General features: G+C 36.7%; 4 protein-coding genes across 4 annotated transcripts in view; 2 read left to right on the top strand and 2 right to left on the bottom strand.

The window, feature by feature from the left end:
- The window catches only part of LOC104760883 (mitochondrial thiamine pyrophosphate carrier-like), a 4,608-nt gene extending 2,321 nt beyond the window's left edge, over nucleotides 1–2,287 (top strand). Inside the window, exons 7-8 of the mRNA XM_010483879.2 lie at nucleotides 234–383; nucleotides 1,915–2,287. Coding sequence (XP_010482181.1) covers nucleotides 234–383; nucleotides 1,915–2,133 — 369 coding nt within the window. The 3' untranslated portion in view covers nucleotides 2,134–2,287. The remainder of the gene's footprint in view (nucleotides 1–233; nucleotides 384–1,914) is intronic.
- On the bottom strand, nucleotides 2,392–6,271 carry LOC104760882. Its single transcript, XM_010483875.2, has 4 exons — nucleotides 6,167–6,271; nucleotides 5,584–5,965; nucleotides 4,254–5,491; nucleotides 2,392–3,332 (listed from the first exon to the last, which is right to left on the bottom strand). The coding sequence occupies exons 2-4, from the start codon at nucleotides 5,928–5,930 to the stop codon at nucleotides 2,644–2,646; spliced, it is 2,274 nt and encodes a 757-aa protein (XP_010482177.1). The 5' UTR covers nucleotides 5,931–5,965; nucleotides 6,167–6,271; the 3' UTR covers nucleotides 2,392–2,643.
- Nucleotides 8,109–9,934, top strand: LOC104763256. Its single transcript, XM_010486655.1, has 2 exons — nucleotides 8,109–8,865; nucleotides 8,943–9,934. The coding sequence occupies exons 1-2, from the start codon at nucleotides 8,109–8,111 to the stop codon at nucleotides 9,932–9,934; spliced, it is 1,749 nt and encodes a 582-aa protein (XP_010484957.1).
- LOC104763255 (mitogen-activated protein kinase kinase kinase 1-like) lies at nucleotides 16,516–17,439 on the bottom strand. The gene has a single exon (XM_010486654.1). The coding sequence runs from the start codon at nucleotides 17,437–17,439 to the stop codon at nucleotides 16,516–16,518; it is 924 nt and encodes a 307-aa protein (XP_010484956.1).

Below are 25,112 nucleotides of genomic sequence, written 5' to 3'. Positions count from 1 at the left end.
TCGATATTATTCAGTCTCGAGGCATAAGAGGATTGTATAATGGATTAACACCAACTCTTGTTGAGATTGTGCCATACGCTGGCCTGCAATTTGGCACATATGATATGTTTAAGCGTTGGATGATGGTAAGAGCAGAGCAATATATCTCTTATGTGTGATGTTTTTATAAAAACTCTCTTTTTTTTTTTTTTTTTGTTTCTGGTGACAATCAGGTCATTTGATTTTTTTAACAGGACTGGAATCGATATATTTTGTCCTCCAAAAACCCGATCAACATGGACACCAACCTTTCCAGCTTCCAGCTGTTTGTTTGTGGGCTTGGGGCTGGCACTAGCGCCAAGCTTGTCTGCCATCCTCTTGATGTGGTCAAAAAACGTTTCCAGGTCAGTTAATCTTACCTAATGGACTCTATGGAAAGATAATCTGATAGGATCCAAATCTAGTACACTCTTTATTTTCACATCATAGAGACTTGATAAACGAGAGAATCTCCACTAAACTCTAGACAAATCGTGAAAACCTCAGTTCATTCTCCCAAACAGCTAGGGTAATTACAATGCTTCTACACTGAACTAGCCCAAGGACTTATCATGTACACGTGGTTCCATGTTTTTGGTCTATCCTTATGGACTTTATCTCAGACTAGGATATCATATTTGCTGCACTATGGTATTTGCTTGGAGAGTTTACTTATTGTTTGCTGGTTAAATCCCACTTGATCTGTCACTGTAGCTTTAGAAAGAAAATTCAAATTTGTGTGTATATTTAGTAGATTATAAAAGCTTCTAGCACTTCCCAGTAGATCTCCATGGCAATGATAATGGAGTTGCCTTCAAACATGAGATGATAGAAATGTCNGGGGAGCCTAAGGTTTATTACTTGACTCATGATAAACCCTGTAGAATAACTTAAATCTCTTGCCCTTGGGTGATTCTTGATTTTCTTCTTTATTCATGCTTAAGTGACATATAGATGACTGATTGATGACTGTCTACAGGTATATCCAACAATGAGGTCTGCGTTTTTCGATATTATTCAGTCTCGAGGCATAAGAGGATTGTATAATGGATTAACACCAACTCTTGTTGAGATTGTGCCATACGCTGGCCTGCAATTTGGCACATATGATATGTTTAAGCGTTGGATGATGGTAAGAGCAGAGCAATATATCTCTTATGTGTGATGTTTTTATAAAAACTCTCTTTTTTTTTTTTTTTTTGTTTCTGGTGACAATCAGGTCATTTGATTTTTTTAACAGGACTGGAATCGATATATTTTGTCCTCCAAAAACCCGATCAACATGGACACCAACCTTTCCAGCTTCCAGCTGTTTGTTTGTGGGCTTGGGGCTGGCACTAGCGCCAAGCTTGTCTGCCATCCTCTTGATGTGGTCAAAAAACGTTTCCAGGTCAGTTAATCTTACCTAATGGACTCTATGGAAAGATAATCTGATAGGATCCAAATCTAGTACACTCTTTATTTTCACATCATAGAGACTTGATAAACGAGAGAATCTCCACTAAACTCTAGACAAATCGTGAAAACCTCAGTTCATTCTCCCAAACAGCTAGGGTAATTACAATGCTTCTACACTGAACTAGCCCAAGGACTTATCATGTACACGTGGTTCCATGTTTTTGGTCTATCCTTATGGACTTTATCTCAGACTAGGATATCATATTTGCTGCACTATGGTATTTGCTTGGAGAGTTTACTTATTGTTTGCTGGTTAAATCCCACTTGATCTGTCACTGTAGCTTTAGAAAGAAAATTCAAATTTGTGTGTATATTTAGTAGATTATAAAAGCTTCTAGCACTTCCCAGTAGATCTCCATGGCAATGATAATGGAGTTGCCTTCAAACATGAGATGATAGAAATGTCAAAAAGATTTTGAAAGACTCTTTTTGTTGCAGATTGAAGGTCTACAGAGACATCCAAGATATGGTGCCCGAGTGGAGCGACGTGCATACAGAAACATGTTAGACGGTCTTAGACAGATAATGATATCAGAGGGCTGGCATGGTCTGTACAAAGGCATTGTGCCATCGACTGTGAAAGCTGCTCCTGCTGGTGCTGTTACCTTTGTGGCCTACGAGTTTACCTCCGACTGGTTGGAATCAATTTCTTGGTAGAGAGTTTACTGTGACACTTATATCTTACTGTCTCTAGCATTCATTATAGATTTATAGGCGCAAAGGCCCCCAATCACGGGTGCATTAAGTATATCATATGACCATTGATCATTTTTGGAATTATACAAATAAACTTAAGTGTTGTTGGCAACTATGGAATTTTGTAACAAGTGTGGTGGATTTATACAGATTTCCAATTCAGATGTGACTTAAAATATGCATACAAATTTTTTTTATAAGATTGGGAAGACCATCGAATCAAATACAAGAAAATGTATTGCACAATTGCTGTGAAATCTCCCATCAATTTTGATGCCATTTAGGAATTCGCTTTGGTCTCAACCTGACGGAGATCTTTATCCCTAAAAGATCACACTCCAAAAATTCAACAAACAAGAATTAAATCCAAAAAGTTGGGCAAAATCAGCTATATAAGTTATATAATATAACTATTACTACAATTTGTCCTAACCCTGTCTTCACTCTCTACAAAAACTCTTATCTCTACACTTAAGATACAGCTTTGCAGGTCTTCTTGTTGTGTCCTAAACCCTTGCAGTTGCTACACTGGAGCTGACGCTTGATCATGTCTAGTGGTTCCACCTGCTTACTCTTTGGCCTCCCTGGTGGTGTTCGTCTTGTGGGCGGTGGAGTAACTGAAACAACCCCCTCAACGGGCGGTTCCTCCACCATCATCATCGTCATTGTGGTGTTAGGGACAGGGTTAATGGACTCAGCATACGTTGAACGGTAACTGTCTGAGGTAAAGTATCTGGAGCAGTAATCATAAGGGCTTTTCCCGATACATTCAATCACTGCAACTGCGTGGCTACATGGTAAACCAGTAATTCTCCATACCTTACAGTCGCAATCACACTGATTGATATCAACTAAGTTGAGGGATTCACCATGAACCTCGAATAAGCTATTGTGAGGCGCTGAAACCTGAAGTGACCTTGCAAGTTCTATTTCTTTTTGTAGCTTCTCCTCGTTGGTTGGTGTTAGGGTTGTAACCCATTCCCTGGATTGTACCTGATGGGTATATATCGATTGCATCAACTTTGCTCTAAGTTGGTCTATCATTTGCGTTATGGGCAACTCATGTGCTTCGGAAACCCAGCTGTAGAAATCTAGCCCAAAAGTGGAGTTCATGTGGTTATATCTCTCTCCTTCAAACAAAGCATTTGCCCAATGGAATGGTTCACTTTCTATAACCCAAGTGTAAGCATCAGGTGAAATATTTTTTATATTCTCTAAAGAACGGTAATATGCCTCGGGTTGTGTCGCATAAGCTGCAGCATAGAAATCATTGAGCATAAACCTTCTTGCTTCATGAGAAAACTGAGCCTGCAAGTCCGTATTTAACTTCTCGGCGAGGTGACGCAGACAGTAGGCATGATGCTGTCCTTTTTCAAATACCAGCGGCAATGCATTCTTCTGACCGTTTTGGAAATCTGCGACAAATGTGATTGTCCGGGGCTCGGCCAATGCCAACTTGAGATTCTCCAAAAACCAAACCCAGTTTTCTTCTGTCTCAGAATCCACAACTGCAAAAGCCACTGGAAATATTCCATCTTCGGCGTCAGGAGCTGTAGCAACAAGCATAACCCCTTGGTACTTAGAGTTCAAGACAGCGCTGTCAAGGAAAAGGAGAGGGCGACAACCTTGTCTAAACCCAGATATTGATGCGTAGAACGATATGAAAAGACGATGGAAGCTCGAATCTTCTTTTGTCATGAAAGTGGCGATACTTCCAGGATTTGTCTCCGTGATCTTCTCGCAGAAAGAAGGAAGTTGACTATATGCCTCTTTATAAGAACCCTGAAGCTGCTCTCTAGCAATCTCTTTAGCTCTCCATGCCTGTGAGTAATTCAGTTGAATCCCATACTCTCTTTTTATATCCTCTGCAATATCCTTTGGTTTGTAATCCGGAAAGGCTTTCAACTTCTCCTTGATAATACTTCCAATCCAACCTCTTGTTGCACGGTACCCAGCTTTCACAACCGCTCTCTCACACGTGTGTCTTGAATTCATTTTCTTGATGCAAATCAGCTGAGTAGTCGAAAGCCTCGACGCAGTGATACGCCATGGACAACCTTGAGCTNTTGCCCAATGGAATGGTTCACTTTCTATAACCCAAGTGTAAGCATCAGGTGAAATATTTTTTATATTCTCTAAAGAACGGTAATATGCCTCGGGTTGTGTCGCATAAGCTGCAGCATAGAAATCATTGAGCATAAACCTTCTTGCTTCATGAGAAAACTGAGCCTGCAAGTCCGTATTTAACTTCTCGGCGAGGTGACGCAGACAGTAGGCATGATGCTGTCCTTTTTCAAATACCAGCGGCAATGCATTCTTCTGACCGTTTTGGAAATCTGCGACAAATGTGATTGTCCGGGGCTCGGCCAATGCCAACTTGAGATTCTCCAAAAACCAAACCCAGTTTTCTTCTGTCTCAGAATCCACAACTGCAAAAGCCACTGGAAATATTCCATCTTCGGCGTCAGGAGCTGTAGCAACAAGCATAACCCCTTGGTACTTAGAGTTCAAGACAGCGCTGTCAAGGAAAAGGAGAGGGCGACAACCTTGTCTAAACCCAGATATTGATGCGTAGAACGATATGAAAAGACGATGGAAGCTCGAATCTTCTTTTGTCATGAAAGTGGCGATACTTCCAGGATTTGTCTCCGTGATCTTCTCGCAGAAAGAAGGAAGTTGACTATATGCCTCTTTATAAGAACCCTGAAGCTGCTCTCTAGCAATCTCTTTAGCTCTCCATGCCTGTGAGTAATTCAGTTGAATCCCATACTCTCTTTTTATATCCTCTGCAATATCCTTTGGTTTGTAATCCGGAAAGGCTTTCAACTTCTCCTTGATAATACTTCCAATCCAACCTCTTGTTGCACGGTACCCAGCTTTCACAACCGCTCTCTCACACGTGTGTCTTGAATTCATTTTCTTGATGCAAATCAGCTGAGTAGTCGAAAGCCTCGACGCAGTGATACGCCATGGACAACCTTGAGCTTTGCATTTGACTGAAACACGATGACTATCGTTCTTCTTGTACTTGTAAGTGAACCCATGAGCAATCGAGTACTTGTGCAACACATCTCGGAACTCAGTAAAGCTGTTGAACCTTTGATCAACACCAGTGATTGCGTTTTCCCACTGCTGCGCGGCTTTTATATGCTGTTTCTCGTCAGTCAAAACAAAATTTCCAGGCAAAGGACTGCTTTCTTCAGGCATCATTCCTATTTCAATCTGAAAATCATCTGTTATCATATCATCATCCCCAACGACAATATCTCCTGCGGAAGCTACAGGTACCACTGCTTCCGATGCAGTCGTTCTACTTGATCTGTCAAAAACAAGATGGTGTTCACACATCAGTCATTACCAAACTTAAAACAATGTTAGAGAAACAAGACATGGAAAACAAGAAACACACACCGACTAGCTGGCATGTTGGTGTCATTCCTGGCATCAGCTTCTTCGGGTAAAACGAATATCTCGACATTTGCTGCATCTGAGGAAAAGCTAACCATGCGTTTGAAATCTTTATCCTTAGAGATGGTAATTAAGGTTTTCTTGTTTCCAGGGAGGAAGTACTTAAGTGTCATAGTCTCCCAACTAAACCCGAAATTTTCAGCTAATTCGGATTTGAAATCACTCATGGAAGTGTCTTGATCGATGTCTATGGCATAAGCATCACCACCGGAATAAGCTAATGATCCATCTTTATTAGTCACAAACTCTCCCCCTGACTGACATATAGCTATCACTTTCTTCGTCGCCATAACCAAAAATCTTAAAATTTACAGCAAAAAGGAATCTGATTTGAGCAGAAGAAACGAAATTAAAACAATTGAGTGAATATGAAATTGTCAAATTGGGATTTATAATCATCAGCTAACGCAAGGCTAGAAGATGTATCGAGAAGGAATCTGAAAATTACGGAACCCTAAGATCCAAAATTGAATATTATTTATTACTAAGAACACTAAAAACTAAGCTGGGTTGTAGAAAAGGGTACCTTTTGATAAGGCCAAGGTGAAAGAGATAGACCACAGCACTGAGTTCTCGTTTCAGGCAAATTTGAGTTTTTTTTTTTTTTTTTTTGCTTCGAGGAACAAATCCAGAAGCGAAGAAGAAAGACGAAAATAAAAAGGTCAAAACACAAAACGGGTGCGTTTTTGTACATCAAAGATTTAATTAATTAGGATTAGGGTTTTTGGGAATTTGATGAAGAATGCCATTTTGGTTTGAGTATTTGTGTCAAATGCCAGTTTTTTTTTTGTCCCCAAAAACACCATTTTAGTGGGGCTTGTTCGCTTTGAAATGACGAAAATATCCTCTCGTTTGAGGGACGAAAAACAGGCGGGAGAATTCAAAAAAAAAAGAAATTAATTATGATGGAACATGCATTTATGGCTAGATGGACAGAGATTTACGACACAAAAGTGTGGTAAAATGTGTTTATTGGAGTTAATGCTGCGATTTGTTTAGGACAAAATTTCTCTAACCTAAACAAATTTGAAGAAGATAAGGTTAGGTGAAGAAAGTGGAGTTGGTTGTGGGAATTTGGGAAGTATGTCTTTATGTTCATTTAAGGGATCTCTTTATTTAATATGGTCGGTTATGATAGAAGGATAGTTTTGTATTAAATCTGGGCATCTGCAAATTTTTCTGCATTCATTGTCGTTAAACAATGATTTTCATTAATGATGCAGATGTTCGGGAGAGTGTGTCTCCTGCTGTGTGAATGGACATGTTCAGATATTGGGGTGTGGAAGTTTTCTGTCCGTCATGGGCAAATGGAAAGATTTTTATCTATCGACAAAGATACTTCGTTCGCGGTTTTGAAGGCCAAGATTGGAGAGGTTTTGGGTGTCAAAGAAGAGGAAAGTAGTACGGAGTTAAGCTTTTGGCACCCAGGAGACACAATTGTCTTTACACAAGGTAAGATGCCCCCAGTTTCAGTAGACAGTGATGTTGAGTCTCAACAGTTTAAACTGAAGAATGAAGAGTGTGGTGGACTGTATTTGTATGTTTCACTGAAGAAGAGTACACTATCGTCCATCGTGAAAGGACATCATTTTATGTCCACCGAGAATGAAAAAAACATGAATGGGATGTCGGTCGACCCAGATGGACCAGACGTCGAGAAAGGACATAACACAGTGTCTACCGGTGAAGAAAAAAACACGAGTGGGATGTTGGTCGACCCAGATGGACCAGACGTCGAGAAAGGACATAACAGTGTGTCTACCGGTGGAGAAAAAAACACTCCTGAGATGTTGGTCGACCCAGATGGAGAAGACGATCTGGCATCTGGTGGAGAGCATTTCTAGTCTACTTACTGTGGACATAATAGTAAAAGAAATGGATTGAATGCCCCATCTGTTGCTAACAATGCAGGTCCATCGAGCGGAGAAGTCCCCGATGAATTGTTGCTAGAATGTCTGAGAAATTTTGAAGAAAGCCATCGTGCGGAGATGGTGTGCAAGGAATCAATAGTAGCTGACAAACATGGGAAGAGGAAAGTAGGGGCAGTCGCCAACTCCTCATTCACGATACCTGAAGGAAGTGGTCCATCAGGGAGCTTCAAAGATTTGGCATGTTTTGAAGACTCTCCAGACTATGATTTTGACGAGTGGACAGAACGGATTAACAAAGAATACCCACCAGAATGGGATCCTTGCAAAAGTAGGGTGCATGAGGGCAATGGATCATATTGGTTTTGGGCTAGGAATAGAGTTAGATGGTGAGTTGCCGAATGAGGGCGTCGCCCGGGATTATGTGAGTTCTACTAAAGCGATGGCGATGGGAATAGTGCCACACAACCCATCGATGATATCTGATGTAAATGAGGGCGTCGCACAGGATGATGTAAGTGCTACTACAGAGATGGAAATAGTGCTACACAACCCATCAGTGAGATCTGATGCACCACCAGTGCCTTATGAGGACATCTGATGCACGATGGGTTGGGCGTGAATGACCAAGGGATCGTGGAGCGGGACTATTTCCGGAGTAACAGAGCAGTAATAAGTGAAGACGATCCTCATCTAATGAATGATGCTCCTCCAGTGCATGACAATATGCGAGGGGCCCCCGAGGAAGAAAGGAATATGGATCTAAAAATGGCAACCGACGGACTTTATGTTGGCCGAATATTTGCAAACCGAAAGGAGATGCATAAGATGTTGTCCCTTTATGCAATGACAAGGCTGTTTTGTTTCCGGATAAGTAAGTCAGATACAGGCAGAGTTATAGCCAATTGCATAGACAAGAACTGTGGATGGAGAGTGTATGCAACAACCCATGCCAATTCGACAAACTTGGAAATTAAGACACTGACATTGAAGCACAGTTGCGATGTCGGAGCACGGTCGAGATATGGTGAGAAAGCGACCGCAAAAATTTTGGCAGATCTGCTGAAGGCCAAATTCGCAAATGGCAAGAAAGGACCAAGAGCATGCGAACTCCCTAATATAGTTTTGTCTGAGATGCACGTGACAATTTCTTATACGAAGGCTTGGAATGCGAGAGAGCTTGCCATGGAGCAGGCCAGAGGAAATGAAGAAGACAATTATAGGTTTGTGTCTACATACTTGCACCTTCTGAAGTCAATGAACCCAGGGACGTTGACTGCAATGCACAATATGGTGGACAAAAAAGGGAACGCATTGTTCAAGTACCTGTTTTTTGCTTTTGGGGCTTGCATAGCTGGTTATAAATATTTCAGGAAAGTGATTGTAATTGATGGCACAACAATGAAGGGAAGTATAAATGTTGTTTGGTTGCAGCGAGTGGACAAGATGGGAATATGCAAAATTTCCCCTTGGCATTTGGAGTAGTTGATGGGGAAAATGAAGGAGGATGGGTGTGGTTCTTTGAAAATCTGAAGAAATTTGTGCCAGATGAACAAGAGTTAGTATTTGTCTCAGACAGGCATGCATCAATATATCCAGGTCTGCGTAGAGTGTATCCTTTGGCGCAGCATGGGGCCTGTTCTGTTCATTTATTTAGAAATGTGAAGCACAACTTTCATTGCGAAGGTTTGGCTGCAGTGGTTTCTAAAGCTGTAAGGGCATACACAGTTGGCGATTTCCGTTATTGGTGGAGAGAAATAGAGAAATGTAAACCTGCATGTGCTTCGTATCTTATAGAAATAGGACTACCACACTGGACACTTTCTCACTTCTCCGGAGATCGTTACAATATAATGAGTAGCAACATATCTGAGTCGCTGAATGCAGCAATGCAAACTGTTGTTGATTACCCGATCGTGTCCATGGTAGAGTTCTTACGAGCAATGTTGATGAGGTGGTTTTATTGTAGGAGGAAAGTGGCAAATAAAGCGAAAACACGATGCACCCCGGAAATCGAAGAAATACTTATAGATCACCTACAACACGCGGTGGACTACCGTGTGCTATCAGCAAGCGAGTGGATTTACCAAGTTAACGATGGACGAGGTATTGTTTTCACGGTGGACTTGCAGAATAAAACCTGCACTTGTCGGGTCTTTGATGTATTGAAGGTGCCTTGCTGTCACGCTTTAGCTGCTAGAGGAGTGCTGCAAATTGATATTTACACCCGAATTGGGGAGTTCTACTTTGTTGAGCCATGGAGGAAAAAATATTCACAAATCATTATGCTAGTTCCAAAAGAAAGGGATAGCGATATTGCAGAGGCTGTAACTGAAGAGGCTGTTAATCAACCTCGAACAAAACGCGGTAGTGGGAGGCCGAAGAAGAAAAGAATACCGTCGCAAGGAGAACAACATAAAGTATGATTTCCATGCTAACCTTTGAAGTGTACTAATATGTTTCTTTTGATGTAATTAGAGGAAAAAGAGGAAGACACCAAGCAAGTGTGGAAGATGTTTTGGAGTGGGACACAACAGGAAAACATGCTCAATGTTGATTTGAACGAAAGGTTCCAAAGTAGCAATGTATTTTGTAGGAGGCATCTCATGCATGTGTTTGGGATTGGTACTCTCTTTTTGAAACTGAGACATGGTTGATTATCAACAAAGGCTACATAACTATTTTTCATGTGGCTTCCATGTATGTAGGCTGAAAGAGGCTATGGGTAGACAGGTGTAGCGGTTTGATGATTCCGAGTTCTAATGTCTTTTGTAATGTCTATCATTAGCAATGTCTGTCGGTCGTATTATGTCTATCGAAATTGTAATGACTATTGACTATGTTTCATTTAGGAACATTGGCACTTGGTTTGATTATTGTCTATCTTTCTCAATAAAATTGTCTACCACAATACTTTCTGACAATATAAATTAGAGATAGACAAACAACGGTTTACTATGTCTATCGTAATTATCATGTCTATCAGTAACCTTGGTAGACAGGTTTAAAGGTTTGATGATTGCAAGTTGTAATGTCTACTATGATGTCTATCATTAGAAATGTCTGTCGGTCGTATTATGTATATCCTAATTGTAATGTATCTTGAATTTGTTTTTAGGAACATGCGCAATTTGTTTGTTTATTTTCTATCTTTATTAAAGTGTCTATTGTTGACAATAAAGTTGTCTACCACCATACTTGTTGACAATATAAAGTATATAATAAAGTTGTCTACCACCATACTTGTTGACAATAGAAAGTAGACATAAAAAAATAGACATAAAAACATGATAGATAAAAAGGTGGACTAAAACGGCAACGGAATACAATTTGTCGAGTAAGATAGAGGGGTAGACATTGTTTGAGAAGTAGACAACATTAAACTTTGACCAACAGTCCATCATGGATGGACATTTTCGCCTGATGAGACTCAGTTTCCAAATTTCCTAATGCAAAACCCAAATGGAAAGAGTAGGACAATGGAGGAAATTAGAGTGCACAAAACATAAGCATATGTTGCGCGGTTGCGTTTTGGGTGTGTGCTAGGAGGTGGGAATCGCTGAACAAAAGCCCTGAAGTCCGTGTACCCAGCATTTAACTCTGCGATCATTTCATGGAGGTTGTCGATCTGCTCCGAATTCGTCTTGACACGAGAAATGACAGTGCGAGGATCACATCTCTCACCCTCGTCTGTGTAAGTAATGAACCACAGCATACGGTCATCTGTCTCCGAAAACCTCGACTTAATGTCGTGTATCTCCTCCATAATGGCTTTGTCCCACCACTTGTTGTAGTGATGTCCACCAGTCTTGCAAAAAAAAAATTTATAGATTAGGAAGTGGTAATGGACAACATATAGAGAGAGAGATCGTTGCCTATGAAATTTGAACAAGTAAAAATCCATACACCACATCTCTTGCATTCATAGACAATACGTCCAAAGCCTGGTTCCTCGGTTTTAGTAGACGTTTTAAGATGACTACCACAAATGCACTTCTGAGGTATGCCATAGGTATGATCTCCATAACGTCGAGACCTAATAGACAAAGCAGATGAAGGAGAAGCCGAGGGTTGAAACTGACATTGATTAGATGAGGCGGATGAAGATGAAGGTTGAGAATAACTATACTGACCCATTTTTTCTCTGAAAATTTTGAGTAGAGAAGAGGGGAAAGAAGTGATAGAGGACTTATGGGCTATGTCGGTATAGAAGGTAGATGAATCCCTTTTAATGACAATTAATAAGGGTAACTTGGCCAACATATTCTTAGTTTCACTTTAAACCCTTATACAAAGGAACTGTCAGATGTTAGACTATGAACACGCAACAGAGACGTGAGTGATTTGGCTCAACTGTAGAAATCATAGAGAAGGGGTAAAGTATGCATCACTTCCACTTAGACATAAAGAAACACGCCTGCATTGGGGCTCCACCCACTTGTTTACATAAAAATCTGGGTTCTCATTAAAATAAGTAAGAAAAGGATAGGGAAAGACTAAAAGTACAATAGGTAACCGATATTATCATAAGGAAAGGAAACAGAAGAGAGAAATGGGGGTTCATAAGGAGACAACAAACTCCTGGTAGACATCTACCGCATAGGACATCCGAATTTGGTCCACCAGTTCTTCTGTAAGGGAATCCGACATTACTACTTGGGCATGGAGCTCGATATACTTGACGGTAAGTGGGCCACAGTCGCCGGTCCTTTCAATCTGGTAAACATTCTCCAACCTCGCCATACTAAAAACCTTTGGCAGAGGGACGTCCGTCGATTCTGGGTTGACAAAAGTTTTGACAATGATCGGGAGCAAATCCATGAAAGGCTTCATAAGGCGCGGGAGCTTCTTGGGACCATTGTTGATAATTAACGGATCAAGGACAAAGATGTGGGCCTTTTTCAGGTTAATAGCTAGTGCGACCCAGTGGCGTTTCCCCTAGTTCATAGGAACGTAAACTGTATCAACATCGGTGTACCATGCCAGTCTTGTAGATCGGTTATGGACAACCCCTTTAACGTAGTTTTTAATAATGCTGTTCCAGAAGAAGGTATCCTTATGTTTGCAATTATGGAAACGCACCAATTCAGTGGTTAACATGTTGGAGAACCAGGTGTCAAGGACAGCTATCCTTGAATCGCAAAACTTATCCCCATAACGCCTCCAGATTAGGCTGAACCAGGTTTGAAAGGTCGGAAGTAACTTACAGGGGTATCAACCCAGTGTTTTGGCGTGTATAACTCAGTGAAGAAACTGTGCTTGACATTGATACCATCGATGATGTACTCTCTGCAAAATATGATCATGTCCATCAATTTATGATCATGTCCATCGTTTTGTTTAATATAGACATAGGGGAAATGTAGACGAAAATGAGTGTGACTTGGTCTATACTTTTTGGCGTAAGCTTTGAGCTGGGCCAGAAACTTCCGCTGAACTGACGGTTTGATGGCTTTTAGAGGAAGGAATTCATTGTCTTCTAAGCTTGATTCTGAAGCTTGTTGTCCCCTCGGGGGAGTAGAACACTGGCCATAACGCCTAGGAACTGTCCTACTTCTTTTCGTCGGAAGTGGAGTTAGATATTGGCCGGCAATAGGGTTACGACGTTTCCTAGTAGCTTTAGCGGGTACCTGTAAGATACGAATGCCATTAGGAAGGACATACGAATGTGAATAATTTTCAAAAACCATTGGTTGCACATAAAAAATACCTCAACAACTGTTGCATTTGTTTCAGATGGACATACTTCTAAAGCCTGTCCATCTCCATTTCCATCTGAACCTCCATGTCCATGTCCATCTCCATCTCCATCTGCATCTCCATCTGCATCTCCATCTGCATTTGTATCACTTCCAGTAATGTTCTCCTGGTCACACACAATCTCTTTCTCATCGTCAGAATGGTCACGACCAGACATGCTTGTTTCTTGGTCACCCGTTGAGTCAACTGTATCATGCTCCTGAAAATATCGGTGGACATAAGTGCATGACAGTGGACAAGTTGTGTTAAACAGCATGATTTGTCCTACGGATGTTTACTTGATCCTCTATGTCGATGTGTGGTGGCTCATGTGTATCATTGGGTTGCTTCGACAATACCGGCTTTTCAGGCTCATCATCAGGTGTCCAGTGAGAGTCTTCATGTTGATCCGGAAGCAGTGATTACGTTGCGTTGTCCTCCTCATCAGCTGATGCATCCTTCTCCTGCTGAATAAATAATTGTACTAGATGTAGGGTGTTAATATGTTAAATAAGAAAGATAATGCATTTGTGATTATGTCAAACCTCATCCGTAGAGGACTTGCCCAGATCAACAATATATGTCCTATGAGCGTCCTCATTTAGTCCATCATTCCCCTCCTAATTTACGATGGCAGAGCATGTTAGACATGGAGAGTAAAAACAGGTAAAGACATATATTTAGTAGATCCCTAGTTGCTAACCTTTGAGTCTTCAATCTTGTTTTTGATAGTTACAATGTTTTCGATGTCCACCCCATAATTATCCCATCTTGACTTGTTGAAGTTTTCGACCGAGTTTGGCTCCTTGGTAGGTGGTGAGCTATAGAAAACACATTTTCTCCTCAAAGTGTTGAGTATATCATCATAAATCTCGACCTTTAAAAGACTTTTTTCGGCAGGCCACATCTCCTGAATTTTGGCAAAGTGTTCATTGTTTTTCCGGTCAACCTCAAGGAGAAGTTCTTGTGCAGTGTAAGAATCCAAAGGAACATTTTCTTCTCCCACAGACGCACTCGGTTTACGTTTGCCTTTGTTTTGTTTGTGGTATTCGGTAGGGTAGACTTAGTTGCCGGTTTGGAATCTAGTTCCACCGGTTGGTTAGGTCCATCGTGTACTATACCCATAAGTGGAAGAGTCGCAAGTCCTCCGTGCCAGACATGAAGCTTAAACTCGTGGCCGTCATTGAGTTTTTGGCAAATGTAATCAACTCGATGATCTTCAACCTCGTCATTCCAAGAAATTGCCATTATGTCTATTGGGTCGTTAGAGTGGATAATCCATTCGACGTCAAGCTGTTTAAGACAAAGTAAAAATGAGATGACATAAAGACAAGATTTAACAAAGCTCGCAGTTTGGATAACATACAGAAGAACTTACATTTTCTGCCATTTCTGTTTTGAGGATGTTAGAATTTTGGAATGACCTCAGCTTTGTATGATGCTGAACTGAGTGGTCCGTAAAATTTAGCCCATCATCAGCTTCACGAAGATAACTCTCCAACATGGGGATAGCATTTAGTATCAACAACTGGAAACCAAGGGTGAAGCCATGTGTGGCAGTATGGGACCGCATCATCTTTTTGCGTAAAACTTCAGGAGTGCGGTTGAATTTGCCAACCATAACTATCTATATCGTTCGTTCAAAGGATTTCCTTCCCCATGGGTAGTTGACAAAACTCTGCAAGTCCTTCAGCATCTCTGCTACTTCCTTTGATGCTCTAATCTTTGAGGAGTCGCAAACCAGTATACCTTCTACTATAACAATGAGTGCAAGCCGTATCCTATGTTGGCCGTCCATTCTATCTTTTTTATGCAACAACTTATCCCGCTTAAGCATGTAAACAATGTCACGGATTGAGTAAAAGTCTTTTGGACCAACAAGAGTATACCAATAAGGCTGACAACCTTCGTCTGGTGTTTGCAACTTCCTCGTCTCCAACTCAGAAGGGTAAGGTGTACATTTCAGGCCTGTTAGGAGACCAAACTCACAGAGGGAAAACCGAATAGGTTGGCTGCCAAATACAAACCACATTTCGTGTAGCTTGCGGGTTACAAGGGAACGATAGAGAATCTGGTGGACAAGTTTACCAGACAGTGAGCTTTTGCGGACCGGTAGTTGAAACAGATGTCCAAAGGGAGATGCTTTCAGCCATTGAAACTCCGGAGTTCCCTGAAAAACTTCAACAATGTCCAGCAGATACTCGGGCGTTGAGTATGAATTGATGCGACCTCTAGCAGGATAGCGATTAGTCGCGAATAAACTAGGAGGGAGTAAGGAGACGTCAATATCCTTATGGATCGAGATGGATTTTCCAAAAAAAATAAAAAAAAACAAGCCAAAAGTTATCTCTAATACCAAGGGTCGGGTTCGGAAGTAGGTTTCTCTGTATCGCCGACTTTGGCGGTAAGAGGCGGAAGAAGGGGAGGATTCGACCGGCGAATTGACTGTAGGAAGTAATTGATCATTACACTGATGTTGAGTTTCAGCAACAAGATTAGACGAAGAAGAAAGAAGGGAAACTGTTCTCTGAAAAGAGAAGTCGAACGGGTTGCGTTTTACGAAGAAGAAAGAGATTTTTTGTTTTTTTCTTAATTCATTTAATTTTTCAGATATATGAGAGGGAGGGTAAAAATGTCTTCATTTAGTGAGCTTATGGCAGGCGGAAGAAGCCCAAAATGAAAGTGGCAATTGGTAATAAGTTGTTTACTGTTCATGGCAGGAGAGACAATATTCTCTTTTCAAAACGGTGGTTATGATAAATTTTTTTACTGAGCAGATTTTAATGGTGTTTTAGAGGATTTTCCTTTAAAATTTTTGTATTTTTTCAAATTTTCAGAAGAGAAAAAAAGCATTAATCAGCCAAAATTGTGTTTTGTTTTATTTTTTTTTATTTGTTTGGCTAAAGTTTTGTGTTTTTTTTTAAAATTAATAATGAAATATAAATATGGACCGGTCATGTAATGTAACTATGTAAAATTTACCTAAAAACTATATAACCTTTTATATTCAAACGATGAACGATATTACTGTATAACAATGACTCCAACCTATTATTGCCCAAACTTTAGGAGTAGCGACACACCAAACGAAAAGAAAAACTCACAACAAGTAGGAAAACTAACACTTATGGGGCAAACCAGTTAAAAGCCCAAACTCAACCGAACCTAAATTAAACTATCGAACCGTAATTAAATAGCCGCCGTCACATGAATCTCCTTTCTCTTCCGGCCTCATCATCTGTCCACCGTTAATCAAATCTTGAGGTCTTCACATCACCAATCCAAGTCTAGCATATTCTTCCATCACGTTGTCCATTATGGAGGGAGGAAACCTTAAGAAGGGATACGGAGGCATCTCTGTCAATATTGGAACAGTACTGTATTGTTGCGCAAGAAACGGATGATTCAATAGCTCTGCTGCGGTAGCCCTACGTGACGGCTGCAAAGCCAAGCACCGCATCAAGAAGTCGTCTGCCACCGGAGATACAAGTATTGGAAGCCTCCACATGTAACGGTCTCCCATATTCAATGCACAACCTCCAAACATCTCAATAACCATACACCCTAGAGACCATATATCAACGGTCGACGAACCCATCTCTCCGTCCGGTCCAAGAGATTCTGGCGGCATGTACTGCTCCGTACCATGAAACAACGACCTAGAATCCGTACAAGGCTCTTTAGAGAAACCGAAATCAGCAAGCTTAAGATCCCATGGCTCTCCAACAGTGGTGGAAGGGAAGACGAGGACGTTGGCTGGCTTGAGGTCGCAGTGAACGTAGCCGTTTGAGTGAAGAGCGTGGAGTCCTTGTAGGATCATCAAAGCGGCGCGTCGGATCATATTCTCAGGCATCGGCTTCCCACGAAACCGGGAGATCATATTGTAGAGAGTGCCTTTGGAGGCATACTCCATATAGATGTGACATCCTTCTTCTTCTGGTGGGGCGGATAAGTGAACAAAAGAGCTTAAGGCTTGGACGATGCGTGGATGATTGCGCAAACGAAGCATGATCCTAACCTCTTTATGGAAATCCTTCACTTGATTGAACGAAGAAGATGACTTCATTGCATAGAGTCGGAAGTTAGAATCGCGTTGGAGAGAGACACAGCCAAAGCTTCCTCTGCCAAGAACACAGACATGCTTCATTGAAGACTCGTCTACTCGCAGAGGTTCTCTCATCATCCTATCCATGGTTATTAACACTCTTTAAATCTAGGTTTTGTTTCGATCTCTGAGTTTTCTTCTACTTGGGACAAATAAGAAAGCGAAACAATTGTAGTAATGGTTCAATAATAGAGTGCGATACCAATCTATATATTTATAAGACCTAATTAATTATGTCCGTGGTTTCACTCCTGACTCCTGTTTCGACTTGGGAAAGGAAAAGCGTCTAACGATACGTGTAAGATTAATCTATATTATGTTGAATTATTCTATAATACATTTACTTAGTAAAAATTGTGATTTTTCCAGCATAATGTAATACAAATTTTTTAAAACAGACATATATTACTCAATTTACGGATACAATATCCCACCCGCCTAAAAAAAGTGGGCAATAGTTCAGAGTCATACTATAAAAGACACCAAAATGATTCATAATACAAAAGCTTGATTTTACGAGGCATTCAAACTTTTTAAAAAAACTTTTATTTGGTTTATTTCAGTTCTTTATTAATAATTTTTAAAAAGTTAAATATTATAAATATTTATATTTTATAAAAAGTAGAATTATTATAAATCTTTATTTTTTTAGAAAGTTAAACTTTATAAAATGTTAAAAATATTAATAATATTTAAACGTTCATGAAGTTTCAAATTTATAAAGTTTAAATATTATAAATATTTCAACTTTTAATAAAGTTAAATGACCTTTAAAATATTAATAATATATTTCAAATTTTACGAAACCTCAAAGATGAGAAATACTCAACCGTTTTATGAATTCTAAGTATTATAAATATTTAAACTTTATTAAAAGCGTCAATCTTATAAAATGTAAATGGTTACAAACTTAATAAATAACATAGCAACTCAAGCTAATATTCATAATACAAAACAATAAATAAAAAAAATTCAGATGATATAGTGCAAATTAAAATATCTCGGGACAGAGTTATATAGCGGGACGGGTTTGTCGATATTTATATAAATTTAGAAATATCATTAATTTGGTGTTACACGGGTAAAACATCATTTCATTATTTTGTTAACATTATCGGTATCAGATAATGGACATATCTAATTAAATTGATTAAATAAATATTATGTAAAAAACAAATTATATTGCGGTATTATATGGTTTAAACTTTAAATCATAAAATTTAAAACTATTATAATTTATAATTTAAATGTTTTAGTTATAAATAATTTTCACTGCGGTGTACCGCAAGTACTAATCAAGTATCTGATATATTATCAGGAAAAAAAAAACACAAGGTTAAATATTTATATCTTATATTATTAAAAATCTAATTCGATAGCGATTATAAGATTTAATTACTCAAGACGAATATATTATTATATTCTTTCTTCTATATGATTCATAATATATTTTTCTAAATGGAAAACTTGTTACAACAAATAAAAAGTGATATCTTGAAACAGTTTATGGATTTCAAAAGCGGTTGAGACATTACAAATTATCCAATTTATATTGTATTCATTTATTACTTTTATTTCTTAGTATCTATATTATTATTTTTCAAGTACATTTTGGTTTATGCCCTTTTGATTTTACTTATTTAATTTTTATTTTTACAACATTAACCCCTAAAACAATTCCATAAATAACATTGCAGAGAAACATACTAAACTTTCTTAAATTGACCAACATTTGTTACATTTATTGCCAAAAAATCTTAACAACATCTACACATTATGATTTTTCCAAAAACAACTCTACCCATTAAAGTTTCTCGAAAACTATTTTTATGGATGCTAGAATCTCTCAAATTTAAATGATATACAACAGATTTGTCAAAAAAAAAAAAGTTACAACCTTCATAATTATATTAACAGTAATAAATTTCCTAAACCGAAAATCCAATTATAAAATAATTAGAAAAACCAATATTCACAAATATTTAACTTTAGCAAGAGGACATACATTTAATTCAGTATATATTTTATTTAGAAACTGAATATCTATATATACATGATGGTTTGAATTAACGTTAGTATAAATATAAAATATAATTAATTCGGTCTTGAAACACAGGTTAAATCCTCATTTAATTATTTGGCCAATACTACTAATATTAGAATATGAGAAATATTAAATCAGGTAATTTAACTAAAATTTTGTAAAACAATTGAATCATTGGTAATAATATTGTGACTCAATGAGACAATAGCTTATAAATTACATATTTATGTATTTAATTCCCTTATTATTTTTATAATAATTAACAATCCAAACAAAATTAATTAAACAAAACAAAATAAATATAATTAAAAAATATTATTTTAAAAAAAATTGTCGCGCGGTGTACCGCGGGTTAAAATCTAGTCTAACTTACAAATTTCAAACACACAATTGTAGATTTATCTTTTTTTGTAAAAGATTGAACTACTTAGATGATAAAATTTATGAAAGATGATAAATATTGAAATGGCAAGATGTTGATTGGATGAACTTGAATATCTTCAGCAGTTGACAACCTCGTAGTTAATAATTAAGTGCCCATGAGCTTATCCCTAATTGTTTGTATCAAGCCACCTGAAAACGCCGTCGTCTAAGTGTAAACCGATGTTACTACACTTATTAACGATTATCATGGTTGCTTGTTTTCGCGTCGGAGTATTCGTCAGTCGTCATCTGCGTTTGCATCTGTTCTTTTTTCTTTCTTTTTTGCTTATTTTTTGTCACCTGTGTTTGCATGACACTGTAAAAATTTAATAATTTGGCTTTATAATAATATGTGGTAATTGGCTTTATAATAATTTCTTATGCTTGGTGTATCATTCTACTTGCAAGAAGCTTTTCGTACTGCCGAAGATATATGTGGATTAATGTGCATGGTCAAGGAAAAGCCATGTTTTTAAAAGCGGTACAAATTATCCGGTTTATACTCTATTCATTTAATATTTTTATTTCTTAGTATGTAAATTACAAATTTCAAACACACAATTGTAGATCCCCTACATATTAAAAGAGAATCATTCTGGAAAAAAAATTGACGTGTCGTTGTCAGAGAGCTCCGTACGCAATTTATTGTACACATAAAATTACATAAATCTGTCACTGCTATATATACTAGAGATGGACTCGTGCGTTGCACGGGTTTTGTTTATTTTAAATCAGTATATTATATATAATTATAGAATATATATATATATATATATATATATATATATATATATATATATATATGTGTTTATTAGAGGTCATCCATTCTTATATTTTAGTGATGTGTGCATTGTTTATGTATGCTTGGTTTTAAATTACATATACGTTATATTATTAATTTTATTTAAATTAAATAATATATCCTTAGGATATATTCTTTAAATAACTATTAACCTAACATTCATGAAATCCAAACTTTTGTATCACTTATTTTATTTGGTATAATAAAAATAAAACATATCCTAAGGATGAGTTAAAACCAAATTAAAATAACTGTATAAAAACCTAACTTTATGCATAGACTTATAAAAAAAAAATCAAATTCATTCCTCAAATAAGTATTTCCAACAATTGAATGGGAACATCTTCTAATTCTTTTTCGCCCAAATTACCTTTTTATCTATATGAACAACATAATAACAGTTAATTGAATTTCAAGTCTATATATATTAATTCATACAATAAAACAATTTTCTATAAAATTTGTAGCTCTTACGATTTCTGCAGTTTTCCGGTGAAATTTTACGCATCCTTATCAAATATAACAAAAGATAATATCTGGTAATAAATTATATTTGTACCTGCTGTAATATGGCCGTAAAAGACTCCATCTTGTATGTCTTTCAGGAGTTCTTCCAATTTCATTTTAAATACATGACATTTAATATCAGGTCTGTCATTTGCAATCTCATTTTATATCTTCGTTCACTTCTTCCCATTTTGGATTTGCTGTTCTAGTAATGAAAAGGTTTGGATTTCCATACCGTCTACATATTGCCATTGCGTCTCAATACTTATCTACCATGTATAGCGGTCCGCCTGTGAACAAATATAATAAATTATTTTTTGGCCTATTTTTTTTGAATCTGCATCCCCTTGTTCAACTGGATCACATACATTATTGTAAAGATCTGCTCTAAGTTTTTTCTGATTATACAGATAAAAGTTTCTACGTTCTTGCTCAATAGCAGTGTATGCATCAACTACATATTGATGGAAAAGACGGGCTGAACGAATTATTGTTCTTGGAGATGTCAATCTTGAATGTATTTGGTATGCATAATACTCGCACATTGTAACATATGGCCTCTTCATAGTATATCCTTCTCTATATTGAAAGGTTTTTCCTTATAACCTTGTTCACCATATATGGAAACAATAAAGGACATTGTAGATACATGTACCATGGATGTAAAGAGTTGATTTATTGTGGTTTGTCCATTTTTGGATGCACTATTTTATCTCTCACACAATTTGGAATACATGTCATCCACAATAAGTCCAGCTATCTCGTCTCCTTGTGGAAGGTCAAATTGTCTACCATGTTTTTTATTTTTTACTAATCTGATTAAGTATTCTTCAATTGTTCCGGATTTGTATCTATCTCTAGCAATTCTGAACACTTAAGCTAACTCGTTGTATTCGTCAAGCATGTCAATCAATTAATCCGCTGAGAATACTTTCATTCAACTCATTGTTTTTTCTTTTGGCAAGTGCATTAAGACAATTTTGTAGTTTATGAGCGATATCATATACGTATAGCTACGCAAAACGTGGTAGAGCTCCTTCGTCTGGTAGTAGAGATCCAATTTTGTGATAATTCTGACCATGCATACGAAAAGTGAAGGGACCATTTCCTGAATTGATATCGTAATCAATTTTTCCACCCATTGATGTAAAAGCAAGCGTTGAATTATATGTTCATATATTGTTCCGAACGATGTTGACCGTGACAATAAGTCATCTAAGTAAGTTGGAGGTTGTCGAGATGGTTGTAGCACAACTCGTCCTTGTTGACAACAAATCAAAAATTTCAACTTTTTTCCACTTTGTTTAAGACTTTTAGATTTCCACACCAAAGCCTCAAGATAATTACATGTCAATAAGTCATTGTCTTCTCCTTTATTGTTTTCTGAATAAAGAACAATAACACTTTTATAAGATAATGTTATTTTGTTTGACAAAAAAATGTTATTTTATGCAATTTTATTTAACTGTATAATTATTATATTAAAGAATATTGAATTTCATAATATAGAATAGAATTGTTACCGGGCTTGTTTGACGCTTTATTCCGGAGACATCTTCATTTTTGTTTTAGAGCATGATTATCTTTATTGTTATCAATACATCCTCTAGTAGATGGATTGACATCAAAAATATCTTCAATTATCCTTTTTTGTCAGATTCCCTTCCAGATATATGTGGTTAAATTTAATGAGTTTGAATTTTTCTTAGTTGCATAGTTGTAAGCTGGGATCCTATATTTTGTAAAATAATATTAGTCAATGATAAAAAAATATGTATGTGAAGCTGAATATGAGTTTTATACTTACTCATTGATTTAGTTTGTTGACTCAGACCTCTAGTGTAGCTAGTTTCATCCACATATGAGTTTTATACTTACTCATTAATTTAGTTTGTTGACTCATGCATCTATTGTAGCTAGTTTCAGCCGCATATGAGGTTCACCTCTAGGCGTCTTCTCCATCATAACAATCTGATAATTATTCGTAATAGTTATATTTCTTTTGTTAGGTGACTTTTCATTCTTTTCACAGTTTCAGTTTCGATCTCTAGTGCTCATGTTTAAAAATTCTATTTGAGTTTGATACATTGGAATAACCTCTTCCTCTCTCTTTATATGACAAATATTTGAGAGACTACATATATTAATAGTTTTTTTTTTTTAGGATTAGGCCAAAAATTCAATATAACATAGGATTGTTTTGAATAAATATAATTATTGTAGAAGGATTTTCTTTAGAAACTATATTTATCTTTATCGTAAAGTTATATTTATAATTTATTTTATGATTAGTAATTTTTTTATTTCTTGATTTTTTACAAAGATTTTTTTAAAAAAATTGGAAATTTGTGTAACATTGACACTTGTCACAATCTGAAGAGTTAATAACTTTGAAATTGACACTTGTCACGATCTAGTGAGTTAGTAAGATTTTTTCTTTTAAAATTAGAAATTGTGTAAAATTGACACTTGTCACGATCTGATGATTTAGTAACTTTTGAAATTGACATGTGTAACGATCTGGTGAGTTAGTAACTTTTGAAACCATGCTTTATATAATAAGATATATATATATTTATATATATATATATATATATTTCAACTGCTATTCTATTTATTTTTATGCTCCTATAAATTCTAAAATTAGTAAATATTATTCAAAAATTGATAAATATTATCCCCTACAAATTTTCAAAATTAAATTAATTTCACTATGTATTGTAATATAATAATATATTTTATTTTTGTGTCATCCTCTCTTATCCTTGTATCCAAACAAGTCTCAACTAAATTCTCTACGATCCTTACAACCAAACACAATCATTTCTTTATTTGATAATATTAATTTCCTAAAAACTATCTACCTAATTTATATCAATATGTTAGACTAAAATATAATTCTCCTTGCACTTTTATTTGATCTTATATTTAATTATTTTTATTACTATTTAATACATAAAGTTAATAAAATTATAGATTTTTTTCCAGCATATGATGTGATTTGAATTTTTATAAACAGATATATATTTTGAAATTTTTCTTAGGATATTTATAACCAAACAAATATATCCACATATAGATGTCGAAATACATTTTTAAAGTACAATAGGGTGCCATCACTTTTTGGCTTTTTGCCAACTTCGGGTCAGACTTTTAACTAAAATTATAACTGATTCAATTATCCGGATTCTCCTTAAGATTACCGAATATTTTGGACCGGTTTTTAATCCATAGCGTACTTATTTATACCCAGTTAATGTCAATTAATGCCTATTATTGTTAGGAAATATCTAATTTACATGCCAAATTTTTAGGGCTGAGTTTGACAAAAAGAATTGATAACACAAATTATGTAATCACATCCCTATAATATAGCAACTAATTCAAGATGAATACATCTTAGGAAATATCTAATTTGCGTTTAATAAACGATTACATATTTGCTAAGTTCTTATTAGCTTTAAATGTACACTATTAATCCAATAATATCAATTGAGAATCAAAATAAGAATATGTCATATCATTCATTCCTAAATCATAACCAAATCATAAAATATATATTCTCAACTTGCGAATCAAGAGTTTATACAAAACCTATCTACAACCGTTAACAGTATATATATAGATGTAATTCACCATTGAGTACAAACACCACTAAACTATTACACTATCGTATCAACAAAATAATATATGGTAAAAGGTAAAACCTAGTACTATATATATAACAAGTATCCCCTTGCCATATCTCGTTTGAATAATTCATGCATGATTTGGAACATAACAAGTAGCATATATTGGGCTTTTCTATGGAATAAAGGGGACATATTTTAATTTCCCACTAATTCTTCATTTGATTGGTCATGAAAGAAAGATAAGACATAGCCACCTAGTTATTCTGTTTGGGTAACCCAGGCAATCACATCTACCAATTGCGTGAGGAACTGAAACACATCATTTCGTTACTAACTGATGATCCGATCATCG

This window comes from Camelina sativa, chromosome 18 (genome assembly GCF_000633955.1).
Source record: "Camelina sativa cultivar DH55 chromosome 18, Cs, whole genome shotgun sequence".
NCBI lineage: Eukaryota > Viridiplantae > Streptophyta > Magnoliopsida > Brassicales > Brassicaceae > Camelina > Camelina sativa.
The sequence above is the reverse complement of the archived record's forward strand: the minus strand, read 5'-3'. Positions and strand labels throughout refer to the sequence as shown.

Bases quoted from the DNA above. Each gene is read 5' to 3' on its own strand.
- LOC104760882 (XM_010483875.2), bottom strand. From the start codon at position 5,930: ATGGCGACGAAGAAAGTGATAGCTATATGTCAGTCAGGGGGAGAGTTT. The intron at 5,492-5,583 runs GTGTGTGTTTCT...TGTTTTTGACAG, and splicing joins ACCAACATGCCAGCTAGTCG to ATCAAGTAGAACGACTGCAT. The intron at 3,333-4,253 runs CATTCCATTGGG...TAGAAAGTGAAC, and splicing joins TTGGGTTATAGAAAGTGAAC to CATTCCATTGGGCAAATGCT.
- LOC104763256 (XM_010486655.1), top strand. From the start codon at position 8,109: ATGCACGATGGGTTGGGCGTGAATGACCAAGGGATCGTGGAGCGGGAC. The intron at 8,866-8,942 runs GTTATAAATATT...GTTTGGTTGCAG, and splicing joins TTTTGGGGCTTGCATAGCTG to CGAGTGGACAAGATGGGAAT.
- LOC104763255 (XM_010486654.1), bottom strand. From the start codon at position 17,439: ATGGATAGGATGATGAGAGAACCTCTGCGAGTAGACGAGTCTTCAATG.